This window comes from Cololabis saira, chromosome 8, assembly GCF_033807715.1.
Source record: "Cololabis saira isolate AMF1-May2022 chromosome 8, fColSai1.1, whole genome shotgun sequence".
NCBI classification, from domain to species: domain Eukaryota; kingdom Metazoa; phylum Chordata; class Actinopteri; order Beloniformes; family Belonidae; genus Cololabis; species Cololabis saira.
Genome location: NC_084594.1, coordinates 9,305,816 through 9,332,599, shown reverse-complemented (window position 1 = coordinate 9,332,599; position 26,784 = coordinate 9,305,816). Strand labels below are relative to the sequence as shown.

Genomic DNA, 26,784 nt, shown 5'->3' with positions numbered 1-26,784 from the left:
GTGCAGGCGGGGGTCCAGGATGAGGACAATGGGTCAATGTTCGTACAAATGAAGTATATGGCGCAGAACAGCAGAAATGTAATGTCCTCATATGAGAATGCAGGGTCTCAGGAAGTTAAGATGAACAACATTGTGACATGTTACACTGTGTGCATATCTTCTAAACACATGTGACATGAATCCATCTACCTGACAGCTAAAGCTTGACTTAATCTTCTTCATGCAACATGACATGATCCCAAGCTCAGCAGAAAACAAAAAAAACGAAAAGGAAAGGATCTAAGTGTTGCAATGTCCTAGTAAAAGTCCAAACCTCAAAGCGGCTGAAATGCTGCGGTAGAACCTTAAGAGGGCAGTGGATAAATAAACACTCACAAACTCAAAGAACTGCAGAAATGTTGCAAAGAACAGTTGGAAAAAAAATCAACAAACATGTGAGAGACTAAATGAGCTGTTGAAGAACTGAAAGTCGGTCTGCAAGCTATTGAAAAGTGCAAGCTATTAAAAATGTGGTTTGTTTTATACACTGCATCTTCATTTTGGCCTAGATTTAGTTTCAACAGATTTTGACATTTTGTGTGAAATGGAAAGAGATGATCCTTTGTGGGTAAAAACTGAGAGAAGAAAAGATCATGACATAGTGTCAAATTTGAATGTCGTAGTCTACTACTACTACTTTCATCTAAATCTAAAGAGGGTGTACTTTTCTTTTTTCACATGATTGTATGTTTTATGGCCTTTTCTTGACCTCTTTTCCTATACATAGCATTCTATTTGTTGAAACCTGTGTACAAATCACAGATTATAGTCACTAGGTGTTACACAAATCACTGGCTTGTAAAAGCACAAAATTTGAATCAAATAATTTAAACACTTAAACTCATCTTTTGGCTTTTTCCATCTTGGTTGAAGGTACCTGGATCTAGAAAACAATCCATCCATCCATTATCTATATCAGGGGTCGGCAACCCAAAATGTTGAAAAAGCCGTTTTGGACCAAAAACACAAAAAACTAATATGTCTGGAGCCGCAAAAAATGAAAGGTCTTGTATAAACCTTAGAATGAAGGCAACACATGCTGCATGTTTCTTAGTTATAACTGGGGGCAGATTTTTTTTCCATTATGCACTTTGAGAAAAAAGTTGAAATGTCGATAAAAAAGTCGAAATTTCGAGAAAAAATCGAAATGTCGAGATTAAAAAGAAAAGGAAAAAGGAAGAAAAAAGAGGGAAAAAAGGAAAAAAAAGAAGAAAAAAGAAGAAAAGAAGAAGAAAAAGAAAAAAAGAGAAAAAAAGGAAAAAAAGAGAAAAAAGAAGAAAAAAGGAAAAAAGAAAAGAAGAAAAAAAGGAAAAGAAAGGTCAAACATTTTTGAAAAAGCTCCAGGAGCCACTAGGGCGGCGCTAAAGAGCCGCATGCGGCTCTAGAAACGCGGGTTGCCGATCCTTGATCTATACCATGGATGTATTATAAAACTGGATGGGACGTCAAAAATGGCCGCCCATTCATTTCAATGCATTCTGCTCAGCCAGCGCATAAGCCGAAAAAATCTCTGACTTCCGGGTTTACTTCCGCATACAGCGGCCCATAGAGCATGCGCAGTTGAGTCACCTCCCATGATGCTCTGGGGCCTCCCATCATGCCCCGGGGCAATGACGCGAGTATTAATATAATATCTTAATTAATGTATATTATTACATGTATAGTATTACATATATTATTAATGTATTAATATAATATAATTACATAATATATATTAATATAAACATCCGTGGAATGCACGGACACGGCTGTGACGTCAGCCGTGACGTCACGCCCAGAAAGAGACTTTTCTTTGACTTTTCTGGCCGTTATAAAACATTTTTGACAGATATAAAGTCCATGACTTAAAAATATAGAATACAAAGATTAGTAATAGCCGGTGATTACAGCTGGAGGTGTCCTGTGAACAGTTTTAGAGGCTTCTCTTTTACTATTGCGGTCTATGGGAAAAAAGCTTTCTGGGCCGCATGGGATTTTTGGTTGCAGTACCGCGGCTGGCCACTGGAAAAAATCGGCGCGCCTTCTGAGTGGGAGACCCGGGGGCTGATCTATACCCACTTTATCCTTTTCAGGCTCACAGGAGTCTGCTGGAGCCTATCCAGGATAATTTCAGGCGAGAGGCAGCGATACACCCTGGACAGGATACACCCTGGACAGGTCCCAGTGTATCAGAGGGCCTAGAAAAACAATACATGAATCTAAAAAAAAAAGACTTTTCATGAAGTTTAATATCTTCCTCTTAATGTAATTATTTTCAGAAAGCCGACAAGTTTGAATGAGAGTCGTCAGGAGTCAGAGGTCATGTTGTGACATTGAACATTAATGCATTTCTGCACATCTAAGATAAAGTATCTGCATTGATCTTTTGTAGACAGTCTGTGGTCCAAAGTGAGCTGTAATCAGTGCACACAAACCACAAGGAACAAGGAACAAGGTCACAGCGTTGAAAGCCAGAAGTCAGATATCAACACAGGCAAACGTTGAACTGGAACAAGACTTCAGACCTCCAGCAATGGTGAATTCAGAAAATATCTGTGTGCGCCTCCATCTGAGAAGCAGATGCTGTCTGGGGAGTTTGTAAGACAGCAGTGATTCTCCCTGTCAGCAAAGAAGAAGCAGCTCTGGGGCTCCCATTGTTGCCTCCAGTCCTTTCATAGTAGAAGTGTCTGGTGAGGGTGGAGACAAATATGCACAGCTATACAGTATTGATCAATCATGTAATAAACTGACTCTTATTTCCAGAGGTGTCAAGTAACGAAGTACAAATACTTCGTTTTTGTAGTCGTTTTTGAAGTACAAATACTTCGTTACCTTAGTTAAGTAGAAATTTTGGTTATCTATACTTCATTGGAGTAATTATTTTTCAGACGACTTTTTACTTTTACTCCTTACATTTTCACGCAATTATCTGTACTTTTTACTCCTTACATTTTAAAAACAGCTTTGTTACTCTATTTCATTTTGGCCTTTAAAAAAAACTATCCAGTTAAATTGCTCCATCCAGATAGAGTGAATTTGGTTGTGGTTTCGGCTTGCGCCGAAACGCGTGGGTGTGCCTTGGACTCCCTTTTTTGACTAGATATTGTTTTTTTCCCCAACACCAAAGAGCACCTTCAAGATTTTTTCTGAACAATTCCCTGAGCACTTCGGATTTTCTCTTCACTTGGTTGTGGTTGTTTCAGATGTTCTTGTCCAGTTTTGTTCTTACATCCGTTCCCTCAGATTCCTGCAACTAAACTTGGATGTACATTCCAATAAAGGTTAGGATAAATGATAACATGCCTCTGAAGTTTGACTTTTTGCACCATTACAATACTTATAGGCAACTAGTCATCATATCTCCTGCTCTCTGAAACACATGTTAATGCTCAATAGTACACATATATGGTTCTTTAATATATTTACATTATACTAAGATGCATTCATTTTCAATGGCTTTTGTCCTTAATGGCTTTTTTCCCCCTTACATTACTTTTACTTTTATAATTTAAGTAGTTTTGAAACCAGTACTTTTATACTTTTCCTCGAGTAAAAAACTTGAGTTGATACTTCAACTTCTACAGGAGTATTTTTAAACTCTAGTATCTATACTTCTACCTGAGTAATGAATGTGAATACTTTTGACACCTCTGCTTATTTCACACTCTCCAGTCTAGTTGGTTCTCCATCTCTATCCTATCTAACAATCAATATCTCTCTCAGGCAATGTCTGGACTCTGAAGACGATCTGCAGCAGCTGCAGTCAGACGGGGTGCCGTCAGAGGTCACCGACTGGTTGGCATCCACCTTCACTCAGAGGATACGGCCGCCCGTACGACGCTCAGATGAGAAGCCCAAGTTTCGCAGCATCGTGCATGCAGTGCAAGCTGGGATATTTGTGGAAAGGTATACCAGTGCATGCTTTCGTTATGTTATTAAAGGTTAAAGCAGCACAATGTAACTTTCAGCTTTTGTTGAGTTTGGCGGCTCCTTTGGCGGTAGTGCTTTACACTACGAAGAACACTACGTTTCCCATGAGCACCAGCGCGTACTGCCGGAAAACTCCTGTCCCGTCGCGTGCATTTGTTTTGATAGCGAATGAAGACGGGATGGACTTTCAAAACTACTTTTCTGTTTCACCAAGTGAACAGACGGAACGCAAAAAAAAAGATGTTAAACTGCTGGAAAGGAACTGGAATTTACCGGGATACCTTAAACAAGGAAGCCAGGGAGCGGTATATGGAGAAAATAATGATTATTAACGGGTTGGATCCATATGAAATCCCTATCAAAGAGTGGAGCTCCGATGAGGATTTACTGCCGCAGTTCTGCACAACCCACGTCTTACTACCTTGTTTAGGAGTGTTTGGCAGCTGCTTTGGTAAATGTTTGACTCACCATGTGTTTCAATAAATTTGTATAATAGTGCAACATACAGTACATGTTTTGTATCCCTCTTACTTTTCTTTTCTTTTTTTGACTGTTATATTATGCTGAAGAGGCTCCGAGGCGTGAGCAATATTTTTGTTTTCCTCGTGAGATTATTTTTTTCCTCTGCAGCTACAAATAGAGTTAATATTTTTTCCTCAACAAACTAGTTTTATCTGAAGATTGGGGTTAATCGCACCGCAGAGAGCTGGCCAGCAACTGCGTTTAGCTGGAGAAGTGGGGAATAAAACCCGTGTTTTGATCCGACCCCGGTCTGCGTGTTTGTTTGTGATCATGTGTGGAAGGTTATGTTTGGTCGGACTCGTTACAGCCGCGATCCAAGCGAGCCGACGACTCTTTCACTCTTTTACTCTGTTATATAAGATACTCGGTCTCCGTGGTTCTGCCTCCGAGCAGGAAAGCGGTGAAAAGTTAAACCATTAGGATCTTTTCCCCACGTCTGTTATGTGGAGCTGCTGCAGCAGCAACGGGTTACCAGCTTCTGCGGAGCTCTGCGCTCCACGCCCCGCCCATTTTCATCTGGACTACAAATCGGGACGGAGGGGGAAGTGACGTATGCCATAAAGCAGTCAAAGCCGTAAAAATTTGTAGTTTTTAGTGTGGCAGGGTTCCTACCATGCACCAAAAAGTTATATAGTGCCAGTGAAGGCGATACAGACCCCTCAGACCATGACAGAGGTTCATTAAACCTGTTGGAAGTTGATGTACCATCACAATGATGATGATGAAATTATATTATTGGTGGAAAAGTTACATAGTGCTGCTTTAAGCCATTCCTTTAAATTGCATTACAAGGAACCTGCAGTGAGTTTTGGCACGGACACAACAACACAAGCCTCTGTAGGAGGGCTAAGGAAACAATCATCGATTCAATTCCTTCATTTATGATGCTTGTAAAATAGCAGACAATCATCTCTGTGCTCTAAAATCCCCCATGGTAAATGATTGACCTGCTTTCACTCTAATATGAGCTCATCCAATGTTGATACTTCTGCAACCACATAAAACACAGCCAGTTTTGTGGGCTGTGAAACATTAGCCTCCTTTTTTTTTTCTTTTCGTCTTTAAAACATCCCTCTAAACCAGACAGGGATTTCAGAGGATTTATATAAACAGTTTCTGAGGCGAGGTTGCTGCACAGTGTCAACACCTGAACTTTAAGTGAACTTTACATAAACTTTGCATTATTCTAGGATGTTCAAGAGGGCCTACACAGCGGCCATGCCAGACCAACCTGCAGCGGTCGTAAACTGCCTCAGGGTGAGGCTCTGCCGCTCATAAATCTCACACTGTTTTGCATGTTTGGATCCTATATTGCACACACAGCTCAAGTTTGTCTCAGTAATGCTGCCGCTTTCCTGTTTCTCCCTGCAGGATGTTGACCGCTGGAACTTTGATGTGTTTGCTCTGAATGCAGCCAGCTCTGATCACGCACTACAAACGCTGTTCTTCGAGTTGATCATCAGATATGAACTCAACAGTCGTTTCAAGGTCTTTCAACACCAAACCTTTGTTGAAGAATTGTGTAGTTCACTTCTTTCATTGTTGATTTTTGAAGATTGTCAGTGTTTTGGCCTGAACATCTCAACGTAATACTGCCAGACTTTGCTGGAAAATGTTACTTTAAATTTCTTTATTTAGATTTCTTTATTTATTATGTAATGCTTTTCACAGATTCCCATCTCTTGCCTGACTGAGTTCCTGTCTGCCCTGGAGAGAGGATATTGCACCCACAACAACCCTTATCACAACCATGTTCATGCTGCTGATGTGACCCAGACACTGCACTGCCTGCTGCTGCGCTCTGGACTCGTGGTACACGTTACTCACTTGAATAGTTATATTATCAATCATCTGCTTCATCTAATTCTTTCAAGGACAAAGCTTTTCAGAATCAAAATCAGAATCAGAATCAGGTTTATTGGGTCAGCTTAGAAAACTGTTTTTGACTTCGGATACACCGGCGGCGACACTGGCCCAGCACAATCTGCGCGCTGGTACTGTCCGTTGATGTACATTGGTTTAACTATATATCGTGCGCCTGTTTTCCAAATGGTAACACTGGGATGGGGGGGGGGGGGAGAAAAAAAATACATCTTCACACTGAATATCATACAATACACAGTATTGAGTTGCAAAAAAACACCTCAGCACCACACAGAACAACAGACATCACAGGACTTGCATGTGGGTGTGTGGGTGTGGGGGGGGGGGGGGGGGTCCCCGCACAGTACATCCAAGTGATCGCTGTCTGGCGCTCGAAACCTGGAGACTGTTGGGGGGGGCTGATAAGAGGGAGGAGCCGAGGAAGGCGTTGAATTGAGGGAATTGTGTGTGCGTATCAGTAAGTGTCTGTCTGTGAAGCGATGAGTCCGACCGTGAACCTCTGCCCAGAGTTGCTCTCAGCCAAATGTCCTTGATGTTATCAGGTGGCTCAGTACAGTTCTGCAACAGGGATCCACAGGTGTTCGTGGGAGAGGGGAGGTTTAGTGGGGGGCAGAGTCATCTTGTTTACATTCCACCAGGAAGATTGTGACCAGGAGCGATCGGCCTAAGACCGCTCTGTCGAGGGCAGATTATAGAATCAGCAATTATTTTGAAAACAGGCAGCCTCAGTAATTTTCCGTCTGCCTTTCAGTCTCTGGTTTATCAGCGGCGACTCCAATCAGACGAATTGTGATCAATTCCGGCCAAGCTGAGCTCCCAACTTCTCCAGGTTGTTATCAATCTTGTTAATGAGTTCAAAGACCCCCGCCAGCCTGCGGTTCTGTTCGAGACTGACATCCAGCATACGGGCCTGCTCCCCAAACGTAAAAGTCAGAGCGTTGATCGCTTTGCTTGATCCTTCTGCCACGTCCGGCAGCTTTGAAAGAGCCAAGACGGCTGCCGACGACTTACGCGTTTGTCGATACATCAGGAAACCCCCACCTCCGATCATGAGGAAAATCAGGAGAAATCCTGCTATCATAAATCCAAATAGGAAGGCATCTTCTATGTCCTCGACGGACAGGATTGCCATGCACAAAGCTTCCAGTATTTGTAGGAATCCATTGTATATCCAGCAAAAAATGTCCCATCCGGGCAAGAGGGCTACCTTACCCCCTGTCTTCTTGTTGCAAAATTTGGTCAATTGTGCTGAGAGACCAGTTCAATCCAATCAATTCCATAATTGTAAATTTCAGAGGAGTGAAAAAAGAGAACTCTGAAGACGAGACAAGCAAAAGCAGTAGCGGGGCAGACAGATAAGGGAGAGGAGTAGAAAAGCGTCCGCCTTCGTCGAGAGCCGGAAGAAGAAAGTCACAATACTTTTGTCACAATACTGTCACAGATGGCAAGTCTTTTTTAGCTTTATCTTCAAAAACCATCACATCAACCACTTGAGATCCTTTTTCCTGTATGCTTTCTAAACCTGATACAGGCAGGTTTCAGCAAAATGAGACATGCACATCTAAAAATGTGATGTTACAGTTCTAGATCTAATCAAACGCATCTTAGGCAGCTCCATTAGTTACAGCAGTGGTGTTAGTTTTTACTGGGATCTTATGGCTGAGGGAAATGAGGTTTGTAAATAATAATAATAATACATTTTATTTATAATGCACTTTACATTACTGAGAATCTCAAAGTGCTACAGTTTGATAATTAAACAGAAATAATAAAATCAAGTTAAGAGATAAAAGGGATAAGGAGTCAAAACATGGCAGTCTATAGGATGTCATGTCTCATCAGACCCTAAAAGTTTGTCAATGGTTATGATTTAAATAAAATCCAGACCGAGTGCAAGATGGTTAGAAAAATTGTCGTATCAGGTCCCTTTCAAACAGTTCAATGATAAGATGTCCTTTATGTATTACAGTAGATCTCTTTTTTTCCTTTTTGGTGCATGTTGACTCCAAAGCATAACTCCCAAAGCTGCTGTGTTTCCAGTTTCCAGACAGTTAAACTGTGAATCTGCTGAACTTGTGCTTGTTGTGACAATCATTTTCATCTTTGATTGGAGTGGCAGGTTGAACTGGAAATGTATAAGACAACCTTAAAGAGTGAAAAGAAGGCTTTAAGTGATCCTTTCATTTGTCAAGCCATTTCTAAAGTCCATTTACAGAAACATTTAAATACATGTATAGGTATGGCTTTGGCCACCCTGTATGTATGTATTTATATACTAGACTGAGCTTCAAATGTGAGGGCTCTCTCTTTTTGCCGGTGGGAGTTTTGCTGATGATGAGGAGCGTGCTGCCTCTCTTTTGGCTGGAAATCAAATCCATGGCGTTCACAGACACCTCTTCTCTACTCAGACCAGACTGCAGCAACCTATAAGTACTTTAGGCATAATTTTATTCTTCAGAATTATCTGAGATTATAAAATCAAGTTTGGAAAATCTTTGCGCTACAAACATCTCAAAAACACACACATATTACATATCAACACTTGTTTTATCCAGGAAGAATGGATAGTGGTTTTCTCTTCTTTTCTGTATTTTCCAGCACAACATGTCATATTTGAGCATTTCCAGTGAGCCATTTCTTTACCATTGTCTGCTTTTTCAGCTCTTTTACAGCACCAGCCGACACAGATCATCTGAAGGACTGGCTGACTGCAAAAGAGTCTTTCATTCTTGACCTTGTATTAAAATGTTCAATTCTGCAGCAGAAATATATAAAACCCCAGTTAAAAAATAAATAAAAATGTCGGTATCATAGCTAGATTTCATATCCATGCCAACTGTACAGGGATGAATCTTTTTTTCACCACATCAGGTAAAATTATAAAGCAAGAACTGTATGTAAAAATGTGTGGACTTTTGATTAGTGGGAAACAACAGCTGGCATCACTTTTGCTATTTAGCACTTAGGACTATATTAGCTTCTGAGGTTTTAATAAAAAACACACAGAACATAATCATTTATATTCTAAAGCGATTATTTTTGATAACGGCATGAGGGGCTGTTCGGTCTGGAACAGGGGTCGGCAACCCAAAATGTTGAAAGAGCCATATTGGACCAAAAACACAAAAAACAAATATGTCTGGAGCCGCAAAAAATGAAGTCTTGTAAAGTCTTAAAATGAAGGCAAATGGCGAAAGGTGAAATGTTGAAAAGAAAGTCGAAGTGTCGAAGTGCAATGATTGACAGGAAAGGGGGAAAAGGAAGCGTTTTTCACTGCGCAAAAAACACCGTCATAAAAAGCCAGGAATGGAGTACTGGAGTGAAGTTTTTCTTGTTACACCCTTTTAGACACATTTGAGGGATATTGGCCAAGACTTTTAATAGTGTTAAAAGCATGTTAAAAATGATGTCACAATATTGGTCAGCTTGAAACAGGTGAAAATTGTTGTTTTTTCTAGTGATGAGTCTTGTTTTGGGTAGCACGGTGGCTTGGTAGTCAGCACTGTTGCCTCACAGCAAGAAGGTTCCCGGTTCGACTCCCAGGCCCAGCAGAGTCTTTCTGTGTGGAGTTTGCATGTTCTCCCCGTGCTTGCGTGGGTTTCCTCCGGGTACTCCGGTTTCCTCCCACAGTCCAAAAACATGCATGCTAGGTAAATTGATCATTCTAAATTGCGAGTGTGAGTGTGTCTGGTTGTTTGTGTATATGTGGCCCTGCGATGGACTGGCGACCTGTCCAGGGTGTAACCCCTGCCTCTCGCCTGAAAATAGCTGGGATAGACTCCAGCACAGGGAGAAGAGCATCTTCTCCCTGTGTTAAAAAGATGAATATCTTGTGAAGTTATATTTATATATTATATAATACGACTTTATTCTCACAACATTATGACTTTATTCTGGTAATTCTACGACTTTATTTTCGTAATTTCCATTTTTTTTTTGTCTTAGTTTGGCCCTAATACTCCATCATACTTCGACAGGTAAATGGACCAAACGCTGATTTTTTTAAAACATTAATTTCTTCCTTTTGTCTCTTGTGTCCAACAAGCACTGGCTGACGGAGCTTGAGGTGATGGCGTCGCTTTTCGCTGCGGCCATTCATGACTACGAGCACACGGGGACAACAAACAACTTTCACATCCACACAAAGTAAGCTTCTTCCTCCAGTCGTGTTTTGTTCACGTCTTACACCAACAAAGATCCTTCTATTTAAATGCAACATCCTGTTGTAAAATTGTGAAACATTAAAAGATACGGTGAACTATAGACAGAGAACAGATGTGCTTCTTTGACGTCTTAATGCAGTTTTTGGAAGAGGGCAGAAAAACTCAGGAAAAGCAAACAAGGGAACACAGTATTTTTAGATTTTCCAACAGGGTCTCTTGGCACCCATCATCATCATCATCATTTATTTTCGGAATAAAGCATACAAAATATTATTCCCCAGTTAGAGACCATGTCTTAGACGCTGCATCTATGTATCAAGTTATAATCTAATCAAAAAATATCTCTTACCTCCTGTGGGCTTTGGTTGAATTGATATGTGTTCAAGTGTGTTATGTTGTGTTTTTTTTTTTTTTACACTTTGCTCTCGTGTACTCGTAACACTCAAGTTCTGCAAAACAAAACAAAGAAGAATGAATTATAATTTAACTGTAATGTGATACTTAAATGTAATTACATTTAAGTATAAACTTAAGACTACTTTTGCGTGAACAGAGCTGGGAAAGGCTCCAGCAGCCCCCTGTGACTCTCAATAGGTAAAAGCGGGTGTGGATAATGAATTGATGGATGGATTTTATTTCATTTATTGTGATAACATAACTACCTGCCAAACATTGAGTAGTGAGTCTTCTTCATTCTGCCAAAACAAGTCAGAGCACTGAGGGTGGCCTTCAGTGTGTTGAAGACATTTCCAATAAATCCTGTGGGCCTTGTAGGTTGTGGATTTGACTCACTTTCCACAGATGGAATCAAATTTCTTCAGATTTGTAGCTCGGGAGTTTGTAAAACTGGTAAACACTTTATAGTGTGGTTTTGAGTCCCTCTTAAACAGCGTTCGTGGAGCCTGCTGCTGTCTGGCTGAAGAGTCCATTACTGTAGAGGTCAGGTTGAGCAGGTGGCCGGCCCTGGACTGTTTTTGTCCAGACTGGCCCGGCAAAATCCGCGCGTAGGTACTGTCCGTTGATGTACATTGATTTAACTCAGGGGTCGGCAACCCGCGGCTCTAGAGCCGCATACGGCTCTTTAGCGCCGCCCTAGTTTTTCAAAAATGTTTGACCTTTTTTTTCCTTTTTTTCTTCTTTTTCTCTTTTTTTCTCTTTTTTTATTTTTCTTCTTTTTTTCCTTTTTTTCTCTTTTTTTCTTCCTTTTTCCTTTCCTTTTTAATCTCGACATTTCAACTTTTTTCTCGACATTTCGACTTTTTTTCTCGAAATTTTGACTTTTTTCTCGACATTTTTTCTCGACATTTTGACTTTTTTCTCGACATTTCGACTTTTTTCTCAACATTTCCATTTTTTTTCTCGACACTTCAACTTTCTCCTCAACATTTCACCTTTCGCCATTTGCCTTCATTCTAAGGCTTATACAAGACTTTTCGTTTTTAGCGGCTCCAGACAATTTGTTTTTTGTGTTTTTTTGGTCCAATATGGCTCTTTCAACATTTTGGGTTGCCGACCCCTGGTTTAACTGTAAAATGGGTCATGGTCCTCCTTATTTGATGTAATTTAATCTGAAAATGTCCTTAAAAAAAGTAAAAAAAAAAAAAAAAAGCAAAGGCAATAAACCATAAACACCGACAGAAAAAAAATAGGTAAAGCATGAACCAATTGGACAGTGGGTTTGAAGAAAATATATTGATACTTAAAACAGTTTAACTCTGGTGGACTGATTTGCAATTGTAAATATAGTGAAGAAGCAGATCTGCATCCTCAAACCACACCACCACAATGGTGGTTAACTAATCAGGCTCCCGCGGCAGCAAACATGTTTACTATATTTCTGCTCTTAGCAGCATCAGTTGCGAGAGCCTTTTTTTTTCTTCTTTTCCCTCAGTTTTTCTGCACCAACTTTTCGGTTTTTCTCAATGTTTGCTTCCTCTTCTCCCTCACAGATTGCTAATGACGTGTCATTAGCTGATCATTAAAGGTGATTGGATGAGGCGGGTCTGGGAAATGCGTGGGCGGGACTACTGGGCCTATTTCTTTACATACAAAAAAAAAAAAAGGTCATCCACTGCCAGCCCATTACTGACCTGCCCACCGGGAAAACTGCTGGTGTTCTGCCAATCTTTGCTACCTGCCGAGAAATGCTACTTTGTGGTTCTGCGCATGCGCACAGTCGATTTTCAAAGTTTGATTGTCACGCCCATCATTTCTTGCACGATGTAAAATGGATAATATGGGATGTTGAGTATTTGATCCTTCAAAATACACGACCCATGACATGAATTGCTTTACACTTTGTGAACATTATACGATAAAGAGAAAAAAAAAACTATTGTCGCTTAATTTGATATTCATTCAGTCATTCGCCTTTATTTAACCAGGCAGGTCATTAAGAACACATTCTTATTTACAATAACGGCCTGGCAAGCGACAAGGACCACTTGGGGGAAAAGGAAGTGGTTTAGGGAGTAAAACACAGTAAAATTGTAGCTCTGAAAAGGTGGAAAATCATTAGGTAGAATTTTTTGGCAAAGCAGCAGAAATTGGCAGAACACCGGTACTCCCTATGTAGGTTTGCCAACTCCCTGAACAATAAATAAGGGACACCTCATCAGCAGGGCCGGCCGGCCTGATTGCATTCACCCTTCCTGGTGTGGTGAATTTTTTTTAACCCCTTTCTATGTGAGTGAAACGATTTTTTTACTATTTGACTCGAACCTGAATTGAATTAAATGCATATTTTTGAATGCCATGAACACATGGAAAACAAATTATTATGCAGCTATTCACTTTAATACAAAATAACAAAATTAACTGAATAAAATAAGTATCTTTCTTAAACAGAAACCTGTCCTGCTTAACTTATAATTATATAAATTAATACAAAACAATAGAAAGAAAGCAGAACATCCATTCTGTAATACTGCACATCTTTAGTGCAATAACAAAAGTGCAAACAGAAAGTCTGTAGAAAACTTGTAAACATATTTGTGCCTCAAAGGCCATGACTGTAGGCTACAGTTGTAGTAAAACAGAAAAAAATAACTTATGAACTCAACAGCTAAATGCCATTTTATGACTATTTTTTGACTCTCACAGTAATACGGGACAAAGTGCGTCCTTTTTCAGCTCAATACGGGACGCGTACTTTAGCTTATAAATACGAGACGATTCTGTTTTTCAAGGGACGGTTGGCAACCCTATCCCTATGGCCAATCCACCCCATGCAGCTGGCACATGTCAGTCAATCCATTTGAATGCAGGTACAGGTACAGGTTTTACCAACAGAATACTAAATCACAATTTCACAACCAGATAAAAGCCATATTTTTCAGTGAGTTTAATGTTGCAGCTAATATTTAGGCCTTTTAGTCTATGCTTTAAATTTAACATAAAGAAGGAAAATACATCCCAGGATTAAAACGGTAATAGCAAATGGTTGGATGGATGGAAGGAAAATACATTTCTGAACAAACAGATACTAGTTCTTTGGCTTCACCAGAGCAATTGGATTGTACATGTTGTCTTCATAAGAGGATTCACTTCTTTGTGGACTTTTTCAAAACCCCCTTTTTGTTTAAAGCATGCCAACTTGTTAGTAGACTTGATTTATATTCTCAAGTATTCACAGACTTTGTTTTTATCTAGATGTGTGGTTTGTGCAGTCGTCTGCATAAGTGTCTATCTTACTCTTGCAGATCTGCTCAGCACACATAAACTACAGTATACCACCCTGAACCAGGAACGTTGGATTTGAGAGTAGCCTACTTCACACCAAAGTGCAGTTTAAAGCATGTCGTCAGAGGAGGAGGTTGGACAAGTAAAGGGCTTGCCTTGTCTCTAGCAAATACAAGCGTGAATTCACCAACTTCAAACTTAAAGGAGCATGAGGCTCCTTTTAAGAAATGAGACTCTCTAGCACCACCCTTCCCCACGACGGCCGTCTGGGGTACTGCAGCCAACAGCGAAGCCGGTGTTCTGCCAATCCTTGCTCTCTGCCAGAAAATGCTACTTTGTGGTTCTGTGCATGCGCACAGTCGATTTTCAAAGTTTGATTGCAACGCCAATCATTTCTTGCATGATGTAAAAAGGATAATATGGGATGTCAAGTATTTGATCCTTCAAAATACATTACCCATGACATGAATTGTGTAACGGTTACCAAAGGTAAGTATATAGGTGATATTTATTGAACCAGTATCAGTAAGGTCTAGGAACGACTGAAGAGCCTGAAAACCTGTGTCAGCAGAATTACCACACACACACACACACAACGGAATGGTTTGAATTCAATGTATTGTTCACAAAATAATAAAGATGAGTTTACAAACCCTGCCTACCTAAGCCGGCTTCCTAGTGTGCACAAATGCACAATAAATGGGCCCATAAAAATAAATAAAATAAAATAGAGGTTCCTTCAAAATAAAGAGTTCAATGTCCAATGTGTACTGCTCCTTTAGGGAAAGAAGCAAAGGTCTTCTTGTGTATGAGTGTGTGTGTTCTTTGATGTCTGTGTTCGAACTACCCGGGTAGATTTTGAGTGTTAGTCTTATCTGTCTGTTAGAAAAGGGAATCGACGATGCTGTGCTCTGCAGATGGATCCTGCGGCTGGCCACACCGCGTTGCTGGTTCCTCCACAGTCAATCCTCAATTCAAACTGGCTCGCCACTGAACATAAAGTTCAGATCCTGCTCGACTCGGTTTGGGTAAAAAACCAATCTATGCAAACAGCGAAGAATGCATGTTATAATATAATTTTCTCTCTATCGATCTCCTTAAATCATCACTATCATTAACATTTCCTCTCTTAGTATATAAATCATGAAAGATACACACTGTCTAATCATTGCAAAATGAATAGAATTACATCACATCACACAAGATATCCCAGTGTAAATTAGCTGCAAATCATGCACACCAAATCACAACATTCACTTCAACATGTAAATGAAATATAATATATTTAAACTCACTATTTATATTTTTAACACATTAAATCTATTTATTCTCTTTTAACAGCACTTTAATTGTAACATATTTTTAATTAAACATGGGCCCTTTAATATTCAGCCCTCTTTTAACTGTTAGGATGGATCAAACAGCCATTATGTATTCATTTAAGCATATTTAAACCATTAAATTACCTTAACAATACAGGTAATCAATCAATACTCCTTCAGTAACATAACTTTAACCTCAAACAATTAAATATAAGGCACCTTTAATGGTGTAAAACACTGTTACTGCTCTGCTACAGTATCACAGCTGCATAGTGTAAGTGAACCTTAGCATGACAGTGCACAACGCGGCTAGCGGGATTAGCTTGGTGCTAACGTAATTAGCGATCTTTTTACACTCATTTATCACCACTAAAATGATATGTATCCGTATCTGTGTAGTCTCTCGTACTCTTGGCGACAGTATCACAGCTCCAATTGGTTTTTATTCATGAATCAAGAGTAACAGTCACAAGGAGTCCTGATAGCCAAGATGGCGCATTAGCATTAGCATTTCTTACCGGAGCTAAGGCCTGCTAACAGAGCTGAATCCTCAAAACAATGTAAAACCCTGGTGAACAAATAACTTGTTAACAGTGTGTACCAGGAGAATTATGGTGAATTTCTGGTGTGAGGAGTGTTTATTTGTTACCGGGAGTTCTCAGTTTGTAGCTGTGTGCTCTTGGCAATGACTTCTGCCGAAAAGAGAGTGAACGCAGGCTGACCGTTTACTCATAGCGGACGCGCCACCCTCTGGTCGGCCAGGGAACTGCACCGTTCCACAACATTAAGTTCTGAAACCCAAGACCTACCTGAAAGTGAACCTGTGGAAAGAAAGACAAACTTACCTGACAACGATGACCCTGTAAAAGACTTGCCGGATGAGGACTACCCTGAACAACTTCCAGTCCTCCCCGACATGCCAGAATGTGATGAGACACATATCCTTGAAAACGAGAGAGAAGAGGAGATTAAGGAGACGGAGGAACAAGCAGACACTGATGACAAGATGAGGAGGCCGGAGAGGAATCGTCAGCCACCTAGGCGGCTCGAATATGTCGAACTGGGAAATCCCTTAGTCACCGTGGTCAAGTCACTCTTCCAAGGATTGACGACTGTCTGGAACGACATCATAAGTGAGAGTGAAGTCCCAGCTCATCCTCCCGTCCTTTCCCCTCAGGTGATAACCATCTGAACCTTTCCATGCACAGGGACGTGCATGAGTTTGGAGGGGAGAGTGTAACCCACCTGGGTTTCAGAACTTAATGTTGTGGAACCCAGGTGGGTTACAATTGCATTACACTTTGTGAAAATTATACAATAAAGAGAGAAAAAAAAACAATTCTATGGCTTTATTTGATATTCATTCGGCTATTCACCTTTATTTAACCAGGCAGGTCATTAAGAACACATTCTTATTTACAATGACGGCCTGGCAAGAGACAAGGATCACTTGGGGGGAAAAGGACGTGGTTTAGGGAGTAAAACACAATAAAATTGTAGCTCTACAAAGGTAGAAAACCATTAGGTAGCATTTTTTGGCAAAGCAGCAAAAAATGGCAGGACACCGGCACGGGAGAACGGGGAGAACGCGCATGCAGCGTCATGTGACGTCACATCCGCAGCCCAGCGCGGGAAACTCGGCCCCAGCACTGCAGCACATTTTTTAGCACACAGCCTGTTCAAGGCAACGGAGAGATACGGTAGAGGGCTCATTCGTTTTGGTTTGGAACGCTTCATCTGACCTTATTACTAGAAAACTTTTTTCATAAATCCTGCCTCAATCCTGCCTCAAGCTCCTTTAAAGAAATATTCCCTTGAACAGCCTAAAAAAGTATAAAAGACAATAGTAATTTATGTATGTAGACATATTGTACATTATAGATGACTTAACCTCCTAAGTCCTGGCGTACACATGGACATCACACATTGTCTTGTGTATATAATAATAACATATTCATGGGGCTCACAGCAGCAATAAAAGAAAATGCACCAGGTCTCTAATGGATACACTTCAACAGACACCTGAATGTTGTCCAGGGAGTTAGTTTCTCAAGCTTTTCCTGTAACTGCATAGACTGGGAGAGGCTTCAAAATAAGTATTTATTGGAATTCACAGTGCACTTTATTACCATTTTAAAAGGCTAATAAAGTAGATTATGCAAATGAACAGATATAGAAAGCATGGTTGGGAAATTAGACAATTACCTTTTGGTCATGAATCATTAATGAAGCGACCCACATAAGAGACAGTTCAGGGAGAATTCACAAGCAGCATTTGATTCTTGCCATCAGCCCTCTGTGGTTTACTCTAATTACTGCATCTAGTTTATAGTTTGTTGTCTCTCACGTCCCTTCTGATGTCTCTCACCCACCAAAGTCGCTGCAGCTTCGAAAAAATCCCAGCTTTTACATGCAGTCTCTGATTCTGTGGAGGAGGGTTTATCATTGAGAAAGCATCTGAAGTCCTTGTTAGGAGACTTGGCAGGATGAAACACCCATATGGTGACAGTTTTCATCACCACTTAGTCTTTAGAAATCTTTAAATTCATCATTACAGACATGATGTTGCAGTGATTAAATTGTTCCCTTAAGACGTTTTTGTGTTATTCTCACCTCCATCACTACCACATTCTCTCCTCAGCATTGGAAATACTTCTGAGGCACTGAAGAGGATCGTAAGGAAGGCAGGAACAACAGCCAACAAACTGCAGCCTTCCGTCATTTCCAATTTTAGATGATATTTATGGGGATTGGGCTCAGAACAAGGTTAACATTATTATTATGTGCGACGAGAGACGTCCACTTGGGTCTGTTTTTAAACCGTTTCCATGTGCACGGAGCTATTAACTCCCCATCAAATGTGTAAATATACACAGAAAATAGCATGCCAGCTGCAGACTGGCCAAAATGTTCCTTTTTAATGTGTAATAAAGTGCATGTACATATTATGAGTTCTCTGTTATGGTTGAGTGTGGAAATGTCAAGTGATGTCCACTGCCAAATTACCCCATAGGGACAAATAAACTTATGATATCTGCCATCCAAACTAGCCACTTAGATTGTATGTTTATCAACATGGATACTTTAAAATCGTTCCCTTGCTACATTTTTTGTCTTTCCCAATTACATTCCTGTCTCTGTCTGTCTTGCAGGTCAGAGTTTGCACTGATCTACAACGATCGGTCCGTACAAGAGAGTCATCATTTGAGCGCTGCGTTTCGCCTGCTGCAGGACGACCAACTGAACATCTTTATACATTTGACACGAGATGAATGGATGTAAGATGATAAGATTTCTACTTTCTGAATATTTATAGCTGTCTAATATCACAATATCAGTGTACATTTGCTAAAAGATATAGTAAATGGCGGAGAAGTAGGGCTGGGCGAAATGGACCAAAAGTCATATCTCGATATTTTCTAGCTGAATGGCGATACTCGATATATATCAATATTTTTTCTGTGCCATAATTGGGGTTTCCCCCAAAGCATTATAGCATAGCATCTCTGTTAGCTTCATTTTTTTCTGAGGCAAACCCTTAAAAAAACTGTCAGTTTTAATACAAAGCCTCGTGCCAAATGTCACACAGGTACCTTTATTAACAGAGGTCTGCATAATATCAAAATGTATAAAACAAATGAAATAAAAATAAACTGCCTGCATATAAAATAAATAATAAATAAATAATAAAAAAAAACAAATATCCCTTTCCTGCATAACAATTAAATTAAAATACACTGTGCAATTAATACAATGTAGACAGTAACAGACAGACTGTTTCCACTGAGGTTGACAGTTTTGCAAATAACAAAACATTTGTGCAAATCTCAAATAAAACATTCAAGTCAATTTGTCACAAAATAAGCTATATCAAAATCCTAAAAAAAAATATATATATATATTTTTTTTTAAATAATCGATATAAACGATATTGTCTCGTACCATATCGCGTTTGAAAATATATCGATATATATTAAAATCTCGATATATCGCCCAGCCCTACGGAGAAGCACATAATGAAGGGGAATGAGAGGGTGGATTAGTGAACAACAAATAGGCTAAATGACGGCAGCAGGATAAGTAAAAGCCTGAAATCAAGAAACAGGCAAAGCAACAAGGGAGTGTGTTTTGGAGGACATGACAACAGTAAACCACAACAAACAAACTGGCAAAGAAAAGAGGAGACAAAGTATTAAACACAGGACGATCAGAGGGAAGACGTGTAACAAGACACAGGAGACAACAATCAAGGCACACAGCTGCTGATGGCAGACAGAGAGGGATTGAGTAAAACAACAAAACACATAACTGGTTTTAAAAAACACTGACCTCAAAGTTTTCTGAAGATGCCTCAACTAAGCCTGAGGTGTTGGTGGAAACTACAATCATGATGGCAAAAAAAGGCAATGTGCTTCAGAGAAGGAAAGCAACAGGTCCTGCTAGCAGCTAAAGGCTTACAAATGCAAGAAAAGTTTAGTAATTTAAAAAGTCAATACCTGCGTGTTTGTCAAGCAGAACTAGCTTGATGAAGAAGTACTGATTGCAAAACCGCACACATGAGGAATACAGACCTTTGAGATCATTCATTTACTTTGGGAATCCATTTTTGTGACTCCTTTTGAGCAGAGGCCCGTAAATCAGCTTAATGTCCAGCTTTTCACAACCATTAACTGTCTTGGAAAAGTTGGCTCTCAGCATCAGTAAACAGCCCATTACAGATGGGATTCCTGGGGATGCGTCTTCTTATTCAGCAACCTCTCAGGACACCAGCAATTCAGTTCAATCTACATAATTTCAGCTGAATATGAGCCTGTTGTTCTCATGAATATTTCTCCCGTTAATATCCTCCCCATTTCATTGGTGTTGCCCTTGTGTAAGATAAATCATGCACACTAATAAGCATATTTGCCAATATCTTCCATGCTGCTGGCGCTGTATAAAAAATCCCCCCCAAAAAAAACAAGATATAAAAAACAGAGCAGTGCACAAGCTGTCTGTAACTGAGCGTCTCCTTCTACTGACCCTGACCTCTGACCTTCTGTGAGACTCAATAAAGGATCATGCCACTCATATTCACTGATCAGCACGAGAAGTGGCTCACATACGGCTACAGCAACTGCCAAGTAAAAGTCAAATGTGGTTTTCATTTCATTTTCATTTAATTATTTATTCAAACAGGTTAAAACAAAAAATAATCAGAATACATAAAATGTATATACCGAAAAAAAAAAAAAAAAAAACATAAGCAAAACAAAGCAAATTAAAGAAACAAATCTATATGTAGATAAATATTTCCTGTTTGAAAGGGTGTAGGATGAAGTTTAAAAAAACTTTTCTAGTCCTACCTCTTCTAATGTTCTGTTTTTATAATTTCTTCATTTCACAGAACTTCTAAAAGAAAAGAAGTGGTTCAGCTGAGCAAGGCACTTTGGTCTGTCAGTTCATGTGTCCATTTCCGTTTTGTATCCATAAGGAGTATTGATTTCAAAGATTTGTTCAAATTTACTTAGCGATTTGCACGATTTCATTTAATCTTTGCAGTTGTTCCACAGATTAACTCACTGGTTGACTCATATTAAGGGTGGTGTAAATTTAACCTGGCTGCAGGATTATTCTTACCAACAAAAACAAGCCACGTCATCGCTGGACTTAGCGATGGGAAAATATTTACAGTAAATTTACAGTGGCTGTGCTTATGGAGGTTGTCACTTCGTACATCAAGGGGAACAGTATGCGGATGTGTTTTTCAAAGAAAAAGCTCTGCTGATAATAGCAGAGATAAACATCAGCAGTATCCTATAATTGAGCTTTTCTGGCACTCAGTGTTACCATGGGAACAAGAAAATCCATCCGGAAAACCTAAAAAAGGTCACAAAACCAGTGGCTCTTCCTGCCCGCTGTTTTAGTGTATGAGGTTTGTTCTGATCATTCATGGAGTCTTGTGTGCGTTTGTCTTCAGGGAGCTGCGGTCGCTGGTCATAGAGATGGTGTTGGCGACCGACATGACGTCCCACCTACTCCAAGTCAAAGCAATGAAATCCCATCTACAGCAGCAGGAACGGTAACGCTAATTGACTGTGATGCTGTTCCCACAGTGGTGCATAATCACAGGACTGGCTCAGAAAATTAGAATATTGTGATTTTCTGTAATGCAATTACAAAAACAAAAATGTCATACATTCTGGATTCATTACAAATAAACTGAAATATTGCAAGCCTTTTATTATTTTAATATTGCTGATCGTGGCTTACTATGGAGGATTTTTTGTGCCAAAATTAAATAAATAAATACATCATTAATTAATTAAAATGGGAATGAAATATATCATTAATTAATTAAATGTGTCATTAATTAATTAAAATTAGAATTAAATAAGTCATTAATTAATTAAAATACAATTCATTTCAAGTAAAAACATTTTTTTATTATTTCAGCATTTAATTAATTAATGACACATTTAATTAATGATTTCGTGTTGCTGCGTGTGAATCATGAAATGTAAAACTGTCAGTTTCACTCTTCAAACTGAAGGTGTGTCATTAATTAATTAAATGCTGAAATAATAAATATATTTTTTTACTTAAAATTAATTGTATTTTAATTAATTAATGACACATTTAATTAATTCATTATATATTTCATTCCCATTTTAATTAATTAATTATGTATTTATTTATTTAATTTTGGCACAAAAAATTCTCCATAGCTTACAGCTTAAGAAAACTCAAATATCCTATCTCAAAAAATTTGAATATTGCTGATTATGTAAGCCATAATCAGAAATATTAAAATAATAAAAGGCTTGCAATATTTCAGTTGATTTGTAATGAATCCAGAATGTATGACATTTTAGTTTTTTTAATTGCATTACAGAAAATAAAGAACTTTATCACAATATTCTAATTTTCTGAGACAGTTCTGTACAGTAATGAGAGTTGAGAGCAGGTTCAAATATTTTGTGCAAAAAAAGCTGACAGGGAAATCAGTGTCAAGCTGGCTAGTTTCAAGATTGCCTTTCAGAAATGTCTGGAGAAATGTCTGGAGACACAACAGCTCAAACAAAAAGTGCATTGTGCTTTCTCTATCAGGATTGACAAGCCTAAAGCTCTGTCTCTGTTACTGCACACGGCTGACATAAGCCATCCGTCCAAGCCCTGGCCGCTGCACTCCCGCTGGACCAAAGCCTTGATGGAGGAGTTTTTCAGGCAGGTAGGAATCTTCATAGACCTAAGCTGACAATAGGACTTTTTCTTTATGTCACGTTTTTGTTTAGTGATTTGATTTAATTATTTGGAACTAAATCATTTAAAATACTAAAAGGTATGATTTTCTTGAATTAAGGAGTTGTTAGCATACAAATTCTTACTGCACTCTCACGTCCATATCCCATAAAGGTTTTAAGAGCTTTTCCATTAATGTCCAGTAGAAAACCAAGGGAAAAAACGTTTTCTTGTTCTCTCCAGCATCAATCTGCCCAGGACTTGTCAAAAATCCCCTAATTAAAGAAGGCAACATGGGTATGGAGGATTTTTTGTGCCAAAATTAAATAAATAAATACATCATTAATTGATTAAAATGGGAATTAAATATATCATTAATTAATTTAATGTGTCATTAATTAATTAAAATTAGAATTAAATATGTCATTAATTAATTAAAATACAATTTCATTTTATTTTTCATTTTAAGTAAAAAAATATATTTAATATTTCAGCATTTAATTAATTAATGACACATTTAATTAATGATTTTGTGTTGCGTGTGAATCATGAAATGTAAAACTGCATTTAATTAATTAATGACACATTTAATTAAGGATTTCGTGTTGCTGCGTGTGAATCACTTAAAATGAATTGTATTTTAATTAATTAATGACATATTTAATTAATTAATTATATATTTCATTCCCATTTTAATTAATTAATAATGATGTATTTATTTATTTAATTTTGGCACAAAAAATCCTCCATACATGGGAAGCAACAACTTGGCTGTAAACAAACAACATTTAAATTAAAGAAGTGCATTACAAGGTGCAGTGTTTAAAATCTTTGTGTATCTAGCAAACAAAGTAATGGTTAAAACTTCCTCCTGGGAAATTTGTGCAAAAATGGGCGACAACTGAGGAACCCTATCAACTGAAAAACATTGTGTAAAGTGATTGGAAAAACCTTCTAATGGTACTTTAAGTGGGACTGATATATTAAACAATACAATAAAACATGAATCAGAGCCCGGTGAGAAGAAGCAGAACACCTTTGTTTCCGAGAAAAGACCCACAGAGTGTCATTTAAAACGCTGCTATATGATCCCACTGAGTGGATTTACAGTAAATATAGCCAGAAGCTGCTCCCGCTTTTATTTTCACTCCCTCGACTTGAACAAGAAAAAGAAACCAGGAGGTGTTGGGTAGCAATGTCGTTCTTTTTAAAGCCAAGATGTGAAAACTTCCCCCTGATCAGATCCTTTAATGTTTGCCAGTTTAAAACAACCAAACCACTCACTCGCTCGATAGTCAATCTAAAGGTGTCAGTTGGTGAGTGCTGAAGTAAAATAACCTTTAAAGAGTTATTTTCAGGTGATGTGTGTGGGATGGCCTTTAAGTATCTTCTCTCGCTCTTTCTATCTTTGTGAGGGTGATAGAGAGGCAGAGCTCGGTCTGCCCTTCTCTCCACTGTGTGATCGGAAAAGCACACTGGTAGCAGAGTCCCAGATCGGTATGTCTCATAATAACACCAAATCCTTTCTTCTTTATTTCATTCAGTGTTTTGTAAAACGATTCCAACGAGTATATTTATATCTGCTCCTTCAGGCTTCATAGACTTCATTGTGTATCCTACGTTCTCTCTGTTGACGGACATGGCACAAAAGATTGTTATTCCTCTGGTGGAGGAGAACCCCGGTCCTCCAGACCCCTGCAACAGACACAGGTAAACACACTTTACCCCACACGGGACCTCATTCCTGACTCAAAATAACCATCAGTCACCATAACCTTGACATTTTTCACATTTCACTTAAAAACTTTCCATAATTTCTTAACAGAGGAACGATAATCCAGAGGTGGATGCTTTATAAAATGCAACATACGATATAATTGAAATACATCTGCCTCGAGTAATGTCCTAAATCGTGTGTTTTTGGCTCTTTTTGGGAAGTCTTGTTTCTAACTGTGCTCTGACACCTGGAGGGTGAACTTGCATTAGCATATTTCAAACTCAACAATAAGAATACAGTACATGACATCTGGAAACTATGCTTACTCACACAGAACAGAGGCTTTGGGTAGGGTTGCCACCTTTCAGAAATAGAAATAAGGGACGTCCCGATTTCAGCGATTTTCGCGAGCGCCAAAAAACAGGAACATCCCCAAAATGTCTAAAATGCATTGAAATGTATATATTTTATATGAAAAAACAAAATGATTTAATAGCATTGAACTTTCATGACTGTACAGACAGCCTGAACCTGAGCATGGTCATCGTAAATTAAACAAAGTCTGCCTGCATTGGGCAGTTAAACAGAACCGCACCTAAATTAAATGACAAAACGACAAAAGACAAGCAGCTTCATGTCTTTCAGAACTGTGGTATGGAACTCCAAACAGGTCTACTCGAAGTTCAGTGATGAGGAGCTCACTTCATGAGCTCCACTGAGCAAAGCACGATATTTTAAGCCTTTATTTGTTATAATTTTGATTATTTAATTCTTTATTGATTTCAAAAAAATATTACATTTTTTTTAGATTTTTTATTTGGAGTTTTCATAAGCTGTGAACCATAGTCATCAAAATTATAACAAATAAAGGCTTGAAATATCTCACTTTGCATGTAGTGGGAAATAATATATTTGCTTCACCTTTAGTTGAATTTACTGAAACAAATTAAGTTTAGCAATATAATATAATTTTCCGACCTTCACCTGTATATTATGACCAATAAATAAGAGCATAATATATGTCCCATATCATACCATATCAAGCTCAGGGGATGTTTCAGGTATGAAGAACTGTGCAACAGATGCCTGGCTCCTCTGGGATGTTATATTACGTTTGTGAAGGTTCCTGCAGCATGCTGTCTGACACACCTCCGGGAGACCTCTGTTCCCTCTTTTAGGACCTCCTTAATACCTCCTTAATACCTCCTTAATACTTTTCAGGCTCTGCTGGAGCCGATCCCAGCTCATTAGGGGCAAAAGGCAGAGGTTCCACCCTGGACCGGTCGCCAGGCCATCGCAGGGATGGCATCCTATTAGAAAGGGAAAGAAAATAAATTGTAATGGCGACAACAGGAACATGCCTGGAAGACCAGGGAAAACGAATAAAGCAGATGACATATTTTGGTAAAGAAATTAAAAAGATACATTATGGTGCAAAACATAAATCTTTTGATATAATGTCCAAATAATAGCAAAAAGGAACATATACTAAATGTTCCTCTTCTTTTTCCATGCCTGTGGCTTGCATTACACAGTACTGTCACAGTATGTTATTCCCCATTTATAACATGTCCAAAAGCAATTAAAAAGGGGGACAATGTACTGTCACCAAAAAGCTGGCTTTGATACAACATTCTTAGGTTTAAATATTAACTAATAACATTAGCATCATGTTGTATAAAAGCTGCCTCACACAAAAAAGAAAACACAATTCCCTCGTCTTTGCTGTGACACAACTTTGTCATGTGGTCAATCCTAATACTTGTTTGCTTATTAAACAGGTGCTGCATATAATCTATCATATCTACGGAAGAGTATTAGGGCCATGCAGGAGAAAAAATATTTGAGAGGGGAAGATTTTTTTTATTGTGCACTTCGAGAAAAAAGTTGAAATGTCGAGAAAAAAGTGGAAATGTCGAGAATAATGTTGAAATACAATTTCGAGAAAAAAGTCGAAATGTCAAGATTAATGTTGAAATACAGTTTCGAGTAAAAAGTCGAAATGTCGAGAATAATGTTGAAATACAGTTTCGAGAAAGAAGTCGAAATTTTGCCTTTTTTCTCAAGATTTCAACTTTATTCACAAAATTTTGACTTTTTTCCCAACATTTCGACTTTTTTCTCGAAATTGTACTTCAACATTAATCTCGACATTTCGACTTTTTTCTCGACATTTCAACTTTTTCCTCGAAGTGAATCATGAAAAAAAAATCTTCCTCCTCTCCAATATTATTTTTATTTTTCTCCTGCCTGGCCCTAACACTCTTCCGTACATATCAAAGTATATAAAAAAAGAAAATAAGATTTTATCTAAAATGCTGAAAAC

The 26,784-nt window shown here is 38.7% G+C and overlaps 1 protein-coding gene across 1 annotated transcript in view; it reads left to right on the top strand.

The window, feature by feature from the left end:
- The window catches only part of LOC133448300 (dual specificity calcium/calmodulin-dependent 3',5'-cyclic nucleotide phosphodiesterase 1B-like), a 39,207-nt gene that overhangs the window by 9,623 nt on the left and 2,800 nt on the right, over positions 1 to 26,784 (top strand). Inside the window, exons 3-12 of the mRNA XM_061726695.1 lie at positions 3,742 to 3,924; positions 5,661 to 5,727; positions 5,842 to 5,958; positions 6,142 to 6,282; positions 10,400 to 10,500; positions 18,673 to 18,798; positions 21,480 to 21,581; positions 22,610 to 22,730; positions 24,157 to 24,238; positions 24,334 to 24,451. Coding sequence (XP_061582679.1) covers positions 3,742 to 3,924; positions 5,661 to 5,727; positions 5,842 to 5,958; positions 6,142 to 6,282; positions 10,400 to 10,500; positions 18,673 to 18,798; positions 21,480 to 21,581; positions 22,610 to 22,730; positions 24,157 to 24,238; positions 24,334 to 24,451 — 1,158 coding nt within the window. The remainder of the gene's footprint in view (positions 1 to 3,741; positions 3,925 to 5,660; positions 5,728 to 5,841; positions 5,959 to 6,141; positions 6,283 to 10,399; positions 10,501 to 18,672; positions 18,799 to 21,479; positions 21,582 to 22,609; positions 22,731 to 24,156; positions 24,239 to 24,333; positions 24,452 to 26,784) is intronic.